Source organism: Cebidichthys violaceus, unplaced genomic scaffold, assembly GCF_023349555.1.
Source record: "Cebidichthys violaceus isolate CVI_PGR_0920_01 unplaced genomic scaffold, fCebVio1.0.p SCAF_4, whole genome shotgun sequence".
Taxonomy (NCBI): Eukaryota; Metazoa; Chordata; class Actinopteri; order Perciformes; family Stichaeidae; genus Cebidichthys; species Cebidichthys violaceus.
Genome location: NW_027176594.1, coordinates 6,871,773 through 6,882,309, shown reverse-complemented (window position 1 = coordinate 6,882,309; position 10,537 = coordinate 6,871,773). Strand labels below are relative to the sequence as shown.

Sequence of the window (10,537 nt, the reverse complement as noted above, 5' to 3'; positions counted from 1 at the left end):
AAATGATTTATAATACACTGTATTGAACTACATATCTATGTATGACACTTATTGTGGCTTCAACTGAAAACAAGCAGCAGGAATATGCAGATACAGATGTGAACAGGCTTCCTGTTTGTTTTGTGCAGCTGTGAAACTGATCTGTAGAACAGAATATCAACTAGTTCAGAAACTGGTGAAATCAACAAGAGGGAAAATAAACTCACTAACTTATGACATTTTATTAAGGCTTAGTTTGACAATGAGCAAACACAATTATTACATTTCACATGTATTCTGTTTTTACATATCTTACTACATGGTAAAAATAAATCTACATATATATAAACAATATCACAAATGCTTAATGCTAAATAATCCTTCAAAATTATTTCAATTCTGTAAATTTTCAAACTACAACTCAAGTCTTCTTGGAGCAGAAAAATCCAGACAATTCCATCTAAGAAGGAATGCAATTACTCAAATCTTTTACAATAATATATCATCTTTATCTCTACTCAAGCTTCAAATCAACAGTCGAAATAATCTAATCTAAAAATATTTTCACTGACGCACCTCATGGTCATACAGTTACAGAGTAAATCTGAGCACAGATGTGAGAAAACTTTGCTCAATCTGACTTTTCCCCCCAAAAGTCACTTTTGATTATCAAAGCTTCAGTGCAGGCCGTCCTGACGGTGACTAACCAGTAGCATTTATACAAAAGTTTTTATTAATGTGCGCAATATGACAGAATGCATTGTGTGACGACAACAGTACCACACAGTGAATGATGATCTGTTTGAAAGTGGAAAAAATGTCAAACAAGGAAGAAATCATTAAGATATTGAACGTAATACGACAATAATAGTATAGCAGTGTAGTTATACTATATACTGTGTATATATATATATATATATATATATATATATATATATATATATATATATATATATATATATACACATATTCATACTCCTTGTCAACCAGATTAAATACAACTTCACAGTATCATAATTTGGTCTAATGAGGAATTTAGGCTGGACCAATGATAATAATAATAATAATAATATATCACTGTTCAAGAGTTTTGTCATTTTGCATGACAATATGCTTACTAAATACATAAATATGCTAAATAAATACATAAATAACATATTTGGCAAAATATGAAAATGTGCATTGATATCCGACATAGTTACTTTTCCACAAAGGCAATATGTTTCAGACAAATGCTCAGGACCTGAGAGTCAACAAGGACAGAAAGAAAAAGACAAAAGTCCAACCCGTAGAGAAGAGACCAGCGATCAGCGAGAGCCCAGAAAACTTCAGTCCAGTCAAGATGATCTCAATGATCAAAAGGCATCGTGTTGAGTTCATGTCACCTGTACATCCTCCTCTCACACGTACTGCTGGGGTTTCTGTGGGCCAGCAGCAGCTGAAGCCAGGCTCTTAGCCGTCTCCTTGGCCTTCTCCGATGCTCCCTTCACCGAGTCCCTGAGCAGCCGCTGGGGCGTCTCTCCTGTGAGAGCGTATACGCGCGCACACACACGCACGCACGCACGCACACGCACACACACACACACATACACACAGAGGGAGGGAGAGAGAGAGAGAGGGAGAGGGAGAGAGAGAGAGAGAGAGAGAGAGAGAGAGAGAGAGAGAGAGAGAGAGAGAGAGAGAGAGAGAGAGACCTTTTTCAGACATGGAATACAGAGCATCGCTGGCTTCATCAAGCCGTAAAATTGACGCCGACATACAGTATGTTACTTTAAAATAAATGTTCCTCACGGCATCGTTCAGACATGACAGGACATTCACATATGAAGGCCCCCGTGGGAGATGAGAGGAAACATACTACTGCTATAAAACAGTGATAAGTTGAAAAGTAGAATGAGGATTTCTCGAAGGCTGCATCCGTGATGGGATCTGAAACATATTTAGTCATTGAAGGCTTAATTAAGGACCATTGAGAATGCAAGATACGCTCGACTCCGTCTATTTGTGTCTGACGGCACACAAACACGCTGGAACTTGTTTTTGTGTTTTGCTGGTTACTGATTTATTCATTGATTGTTGGTATGAAGGAAAGCTGAAAATATAAGAATGGAGAAAGCTGGTCAGATTATTACTGTGGTTGTATAGAGTCTAACCTATTTTGTCCCGGGCACACTGTGAGGGGAAAATGATTTTTAGAGAGTGATCTGACATCTAACTACAATAACTATTAATGTAATTGAGATTGAGAGTTGACGTACCAGCAGCAAATTTCACTTGAGGCCGTCAAACTGGTTTCAACATGTTCTCTTTTCCTCACTAAAGTGGAGTTGATTGAGAATGATTTCATTCCCTGACTGCGTCACACAGTCTGGTGCAGAGGCCCCACTAACTCTGCTGAAATTGAAAGGCAACTGAATTCACTGCTTGAATGGAAGCACTTTTAAAAAAGTTCAAATCCACCCTCGGGTACTTTCACATTATCAGAAAAAGCGCAGCATTCCCAAAGTCTTTGGGGAGTTTTAGGTGTTTATTTTCCTCTGAAGGAAATGTCTAAAAAACAACAAGAGAAGCAGTACTGCGGTATCTCAGCTGATTTATCAGGTCTGATTTTGATTCACTTAATTACAGTGTATTAAAAGTACAATTGATTTTAAGGGGTGCTATAAATAGGTTTGTCAAATTAATTTTATTTATTTATCCTTCTGACAAAAAAATACATACGTTGTGTTGCCGTCAGGACCTCATACATTTCAATTTAAGATAATTGTGAGAGCTGACATGAGTTCAACTTTAAGGGCCTGCCTCTTCACTTGCAATATTCATGTCTCACTCTGCCCTTTTCTCCTCATTTTACTGAAACACGACGACACCTTTCTTCTTGCCCATGCTAACTTCCTGATAACATCATCAAGTGTTGATTATGAGGAAGAACTGACTAATGGACTGAGAGCTGCTGACATTAACTATGACATAAGCCGACTCTGTGATCAGAGAGGAAGCCAGCCAGCGACGTAGCAGTAACAACTCTTGGAATAAGAAATACAAAGGCTGCTTGTATTTGTATTTAATGGGGGTGATAGTTCCATACTTTTAATTATTGTCTCTAAATATTCTTATTGAAACAATATTCCCATATTGAGATTCATCATTCTTTGTTATTCTAATTCTAAAACTTTTTACCTGATGGGATGAACAAGAGTTGTACTTATGAGCACCAGTTTCTCTGAAAACTTGAGTGAACATATTTCATAGTTTTGCATCAGCTCTTTCTTGGGGCCTTAATAGCAGTTGATGAGAGCAGCCATGCTAATTAACTGAATGTATTCACAGCAAGAGATCAGGAGAAGGCTGCGGAGCTAAATGTGAAAAATGCTGGACCTATGAGATGAGCACTGCATCCACCCGACAGTCTATTTCATCCACAAAGGCAGACAATAAAAAGCACAAACTCCAGTTCAACATCCAGATCAGATGACAGCAGAGGCACACAGTCCCGGTTGCATTGCATGCATTCACAACAATACATGAATCCACCCCACTCATGACGCTGCTCTCTCCCACCTCCTCCTGTCCCTCACACACTCTATTCTGTCCAATCAGAGGGGAGTGTTTTAAAATGGATGGTTCAAAATAAACGGTATAAAACCAAAATACATAGTGACTTTAGTTTTTTGAAGCAACAACACTAGGGGTCCTCTCTGTTCTACAGCACACTTTATTGACTATACTGCCATACAATGGCAAAATGCAGTAACTGACACTACTTTTAAAGTCACAAAGGTTTTCCTCTACTGTCTAACATATGATTCGTTTAATGTCAATGGAATTTGTGCAAAGCACAAGGACAAATGCAAAACTTTTTTCAAATATAATTCAGCTGGATTGTAACTAAAAAGTCAAAAAAAGAGACAACAAACACCACAATATTTTAAAGTTCAGTTTAGGACATTCGGGTCAACTAAACTAGACACTATCTATTACTACACCGATGCTAGATCAACTTTTCCGTCACTCTGAGTTTCTGACCTTTGAGGACATAAACGTGTGTGTGTGTGTGTATCTGCATACACAACACGCGAGGGGAGACGGTCACTACCTCAGCTACACAAGACCTACTGTGTGAGGCTCATATGTGGCATCATGGCCTGGGTTGGCAGACAGATGCCCACTGCTAACATACTTACCACAACGCTCAGCCTGATCCCAATCCCTGCAGTGCCATCAACAAAGGGGCAGTGGGTCAGAATCACAACAATGGGAGAAGGCCCTTTAGACAACAGTACGCCGGATCAGCACAACACAGAGATTGTAGCACGACATAAACCTCACTCGTCAGGGCCCACTGCCAAACTAGGCACTACCGTTCTCATTTCATAGCTTCTAGTTCCCCTCTCTGATCAGTAAAATTGAGTTTTCAAACTTGAATGTTTTGAATTGCATTTGCCTTCTTAATAAAGTCTATAAAAGTCAAGTCAGCCAAACACTGTCTCTAAAAAATGTTTAGTTTTTCAGGGTCTGATGATGTATAAAGGATTTGTTCATGAACAATTAAGGGTAGTGATTATAGCTGAATTCAACCAAGAATACCAAAAATGTGGCTCCTCTTGCTATTTTATATTTTCTATCAACCTAAATATTGTTTTGGACTCTTGGTCGGACAAAACAAGGAATTTGAATGTGTCAACTTAGGCTTTGGTAGATTTAAGCGACATTTTTGGAGAAAATAACTAATCAATAATGTAAAGAATATCATTCATTTCAGCCGTAGTTGTGATGAAGGACACAGATCTTGCTTCTGAAGACCCATATTTTACAGACTGCACCTTTAGTTAGCCTGAGGTTTTGTTCATGTTTATGTAATCAGGTTATTGATGTCTTTCCCCCACTGGCTTTTTTTCACGTGCCTCTCATATGGCCTAGTCCACAGTATTTTGTTTAAGCAACACTGACTGCCTAAATTGTTTTGGTCTGAGTCTAAATTCAGAAGTCCAAGCTGTTTATCTCACATCCCTCTGCAGTTACATGGTATTTCAAAAACAGGGACCTTTAGGCTGCTTAAACTAACCTGTTTCTACGTGTAAGAGTACATTTACTGCTTCAAACTTAGGTCAGGGTAAATGTTAACATTTGAATGCCACTTCAGTTTTTACTTTCACCATAAAAGCAGAGAAAATGTGTAAATTAAACCATAAATAAGTCAAAAGAATTGCATAAAAAGTGTTGCAGTCTAACGTTTTGAGCAAAGAAAGCCCGACTTCTCATAAGAGTTTCTCCTCTCCAGAAATAGCAACAGTTAAAAATAAGCTGTTTTGTTTCCCTCTTCTTTTTCCCTTGCACTTTTCTCCCGTTAGTGGGTAAGTGTACGTACCCTGTAAGTTGGACAGTGCGTATTCCAGCCCTTTCATGGACTTCACCTGATTGCTCTTGAAGCGGGCCAATCCGAACTCCTAGGAAAAGACAGAAGAGGAAATGACGTTAAAAAAACAACACCAAGCCAACAGTCCTCTCTCTCCTTTTCTCTGGGGATAGTCTGGCATCTTCCACATCTAATAATAACAATTATTGGTTGACATATTTTTGGCACAGTTTTCTCCCCTCAAATCTTCCACTTCTATATTTTGGCATTTGGACATAGGATCCCACGCCTGTGATGCCCATCCTGTGGCCTACAAATCAAACTACGGTCTTGAAAGTTGGATTCTGTATGTTACCCTCTAAATAAAAACAAATGTACGTACTTAAACTAAAGCGTAAACATATCTATTTCTACACTATCGGATGGATAAAAGGAGGTGATGATTGTCAATTAGTCTAAGTGTCCTTTTCTACAATCTTGCTACTATTAAACTGATCAATTTATATCTGATTTATGTACAGAACATACTGTTTTTTTTTTTTTTTAAAAGAAAGGATGAAAATGTATATTACACTCAGAATAGCTTAACAGTTGATTCAAGCATGGGTAATTACTAGCTGCACAAAGAGGGTAAAAGCACCTGAATAGGTCGGGATAAGCCATAAACATTTGAGGATATCCACGCCTCTCGTTTCAGCAGGGTGGTGGCTGGCTGCTCCACTGAGTCTTGGAAAACACAACGCTCTTCAACTGACTGACATCGGGGGAAGAGAAAAGGGACAGCGAATGAGGTAACGGACAAAGCTGTGCAACCATTTTAATTTGTCATGCAGGATGCACAGTGTCAGGAACAGACATGGAAGAACTGAATACATGTTTTTAATGCAGAGTTTCTGAGTTTCGACGTACTTAAGAGCTGATTTATAATGAAAACACATGCTGGAAACAAATGAATCCACTTTTCCTGCATGATCTTCACCACTTTATATTGTGTGGACAACACAAGTTGCAAGTCTCTTTGTTAGATTTAATGAGAGTACATTTTAATTCATAATATATCAAACATACGACTACAACGAATTACAAGGTGGGAATATTTGGGGAATTTTGCAATTTGATATGAACGCTTTGATCAGACAATTTCTTTGATTACGACCATTTAGCTTAACGTCATGTTGTGGTAGATTAAAAACAAGCGCAGCTTAACTCCCTCCTGCATTAGTGTGTAGTGTACAGCAGGGAGAGTGTGAAAGTAGCACATCCTAAAGCTGCATAATGTACAAGTCATGTCAGGGTCCCTCTTCCCTTGTAGATTAATACATCTGAACGGCGCTCAAACGCTCGCCTCCTTTGAAGATCAGGCTGGTTGAATTAATATTTCCTCCTCCTTTCTGGGGAAAGCAGCAACACAGGAGTGCACTGTGCAGTCATGACACAGAGTTCAGTCTTTTCTACTCTGCCAACAGAGTTTACAATGTCAACAACAAGACCTGTAATGACATCTACCAGTGATTAGTCAGTACTCTCCTATATCACTGAAGCAATGTGATAACATGAACCACTAGCGATCGGCGAAGCCATTTTCTTTTGGCCACTTGGGGGCAGTTGTGAACACAACTCTGATATATCATCACCTTTTAAGTTGAAATAACAAACTTGTTAGCAAACGGCTGCTTATCTTCACATCCAGCAATTCAAAGCAACATTATAAGTCATTTGGAGTCGTGTTTCTGAGCAACTTTCACTCTCTTCTAGCTTAGTCTCTCCACCAATATAAGCAGCTAATTGCTCCACTTTGTTAACCAGCTTGACACATATAACCATGCTTGTATTTCTCAAAGACTTCTGAGGAATGTTGCACTAAAAAGGAACAAACCACAGAGAATATCTCACCATGAGAGTTGTGTGGTTGAGGTTCCAGGTGTAGGTGGTCAGAGTCCTGTTGACCGGGTCCACGATGGAGTCCTCGATGATGTACACAGAGCGAGAGATGCCGGCGGGGAAGACACACTCCGCCCATCGAGGCAGCCGATTGGTCTTCATCAGGAGGCGTCTGGAGAGAAGCCGGTGGTCCACAGTCACCTCCCGGTACACAACATCCTCTGTGAGGACATGGGTGCTGATTGATATAAAAACAAAGCAAAAAGACTAAGGATACTCAATGGATTTGACTAACCCACAGTTAAAAATGTGAACCTATCCTTTCACTTTCAGGTTATAATTTCTGTTATTAAAACAAGGGGTCCACTTTTAAACACTAAATTAAAAGAGAATGTGTACGCTTGTTTTCTTTTAATGCACAAAAGGTCACTGGTGTTTGTGAGCTACCATAGAGCAAAGATCTCTGAAGGTGTTGATCTCTATTTTTATCATGACTGAGGGCTCTTTTTAGTTGTAGGTCCATAAATGCAAAGCAATGCACATAAGGTTCACCTTAATTATATAGTAGGGTTCAACAATACACTCCTCTTCATCCCAATAACTCAATATGGCAACTATATTCCTGCACAACAACAACAGTCTCCACGACATCTCAAAGGTCCTCCACTGAGTTGAGTTTTAGATAACAGTTAAATTACAATTGATGCAATTTATCTGAGAATGTAAACATTACCAATTACATTTATGATGAAGTTGGTTGCAAATGTTCTGTAGCTGGTGAAAAAAGTGGAAAGGTGAAATTAAAAGCAGAGACTAAAAACAAATACACGTTCACAACGTAGTCTTGTTTTGCCCTTTTTCCTGGTCACTCATAAGTAAACAAAGTTGAGCAAGTATGATTGTGGGTTATTCATTTAATTTCAAGCAGTGTACCACTAAAAAAAATACAATCTCTGAAAGGCTGTGACTTTACAATGAGCCTCTCTGATAAACTACTGAGAATGAAGTTATTACCTGAATGGGTTCGGATACCTCTGCCAGAAAGCAGAGACAACATGGTCCCAAGTACTCTTGATGTCTATGTTATTACTGAAATACTTGACCATTCTTCACTTGCTGATGGCTTGAATTTCGAACCCTCAGTAACCTGGCTGCAACTTCATAAGACAATGAAAACTCGGGTGCTGACTCCATCCAAAATCTGGCAGTCCTGTGAAGGAGAAGAGAAAGAACTTTACCAAATCTATCAACCATCAATGAGCGCTAAATACAAAGGTATTTACAGATTATAAATACGGTTTCATTTTCACATTGTGTGATAATATATACATAATGTCCCTTTGTTGTCAAACAAATGTACTTGACAGTAAAGGGATATTGTTTTGATGATGATGAGGACAGGACCGTGGTAGAGCTATCTTGCAATAACTATACAGCACCAACCATACCACAAAACTGGCCTATATACTGTACACAGCTTGTTTTGCATTGTTGTTTACATACTTCCATAACTACTTGCCTGTACACAATAACTATATTTCTTTGTCTTTTCTATTTTAACTGCACAATGCAATTGCTTCTTAAGTATCATATGGGTCTTCCTAATTAACTGTGAGGAGGATCTGTTTTATTGTTTGAGCTAAAATATCCTTTTTGCCAAAATAATGCATAACATAACACGTTCTGAGCGCCATATGTTATGTTTTAACAGCTAACAATAACTGACAGAAGTGGTATGTGAGTAAAGTCACCGTTACTTACGCAATCTGTACACATGTCACCTTGACTTATGGCTTTACATACAGCAGCTGAGGTAAGGACTTGTTCTTAGCTCGATGGCTAACAAGTTCTATAGACTGTATATGAGGTTAGCTCATTGGATGGCAAACAGCTAGCTAGCGTCTTAAACGGATGTGACAGTCACCATATTAGTTATTTTACAGCTCAATCATGACTGTGTTGAGAATTTGAAAGTTGGCTTACCACAACAACAGCTCAACCGAGGTTAATTAATGTGAGCTGTTGTAACTAGCTCCTGGCTAACCTTGTGAGGAAACGAGAGAAATCTTACCTGAAGTCACTGCTACTGAACACTTAGGCTAATCAATATATGCAGAGTGCGTTAGCATTAACTGATCACATGCATTATCCTACATGTGACACACAACAGGATCGGACTCAGGACTCCGGACCAGAGATGCGTAGGACCGTACTGTTCTTCCTTGTTCAATAGCGGGCAACAAACCAGCGTGACAGGTGCATGTCGCCACCTACTGTACCGGAGTGTCATTGCCTTCATGAAGAGTTTATAATCTGGATATTAGACATGTTTTCTCAATAAATCAATTTGTATTTAAGGTGCAAAATCACCATGCAGCATGGTCCCATGGTTACAGGTACTGCAACTCGTGTGTGATTAGAAATAGGAGTAATGACATCCAACATTTTATTTTTGACCATGTGAAATCATCAATAGACATGTATTCCTTGCTTTAAATTGGCACTGAACCCATACAAATATAGCCCTTGAATGACAAACAAATACATTTTAAGGAATTTTTAATTAACACAATTGTCTCAAACGAATGGAGACAAGGTCTGTGACGTCACTGGTTTTAAATAAAGTCAAATTAAAGATGTCATTTTGTGATAATAACTTGCCCAGGTAACAAACACAAGCCGATTGCCTCGTTTGCATATGCCAGAGATCTGCAAAGTCCACTGCTCTCCGCAGTTTAATAAACAAGAACTGCATGCATTAAAACCATGGCACACTAATACTAGAAAGAAGTTCAGCCACAGCATAGTTTTACCACATTATTTTTTTAGATTAACATTACATAAAGTCAAGTCAATTTTATCTATATAGTCCAATATCACAAATAAAAAAAATTGCCCCAAGGGACTTTACAATTTGTTGCCTATAGCATGCATCACCCTCTATCATGACACCCGATTCTGATATGAAGAGGAAGAGATAGACCCTGTGGGTCAAGATGATACCACCATAACATCATCAAGAGATTATAATCTCACACTTGACAAAGCTCCTTCAGAACCACAGAATAGATTACAGAACGGTTTTCAAAGGCAGTGGAATACTAACCAAGGCATCTAAAATTGGTGGTGCGCCTTTTAAGGCTCCGTTGCTCATAAAATCATCCTTGTGTTTTTCACCATCTAGTGGATAGAACTGGGCATACACACCAACAATATTACATTATCAATAAAAGGTTATTATTGCAACTTGTCATTATGCTGATCACTGATGTGTGACTCACATCTGTAAAATAATTTATGTTATGAATAGCCTATAGTCAT

The 10,537-nt window shown here is 38.7% G+C and overlaps 1 protein-coding gene across 2 annotated transcripts; it reads right to left on the bottom strand.

The window, feature by feature from the left end:
• Positions 1-202: 202 nt before the first annotated feature.
• On the bottom strand, positions 203-9,428 carry LOC137885206 (PRELI domain-containing protein 1, mitochondrial-like). 2 transcript variants are annotated; one of them, XM_068727371.1, is made up of 6 exons: positions 9,288-9,428; positions 8,231-8,426; positions 7,229-7,454; positions 5,976-6,089; positions 5,348-5,426; positions 203-1,501 (listed from the first exon to the last, which is right to left on the bottom strand). In XM_068727371.1, the coding sequence occupies exons 2-6, from the start codon at positions 8,320-8,322 to the stop codon at positions 1,380-1,382; spliced, it is 633 nt and encodes a 210-aa protein (XP_068583472.1). In that variant the 5' UTR covers positions 8,323-8,426; positions 9,288-9,428; the 3' UTR covers positions 203-1,379. The 2 variants fall into 2 exon arrangements, with proteins under 2 accessions (XP_068583472.1, XP_068583473.1); XM_068727372.1 differs by lacking the exon at positions 5,976-6,089.
• Positions 9,429-10,537: the final 1,109 nt, after the last annotated feature.

What these genes read in the sequence shown, in the direction of transcription:
- LOC137885206 (XM_068727371.1), bottom strand. Translation starts at nt 8,322, where the DNA reads ATGGTCAAGTATTTCAGTAATAACATAGACATCAAGAGTACTTGGGAC. An exon ending in GCTTATCCCGACCTATTCAG is followed by an intron (nt 5,427 to 5,975) that starts GTGCTTTTACCC and finishes GTCTTTTCCTAG; the next exon opens with GAGTTCGGATTGGCCCGCTT. An exon ending in CGCACTGTCCAACTTACAGG is followed by an intron (nt 1,502 to 5,347) that starts GTACGTACACTT and finishes ACGCTCTCACAG; the next exon opens with GAGAGACGCCCCAGCGGCTG.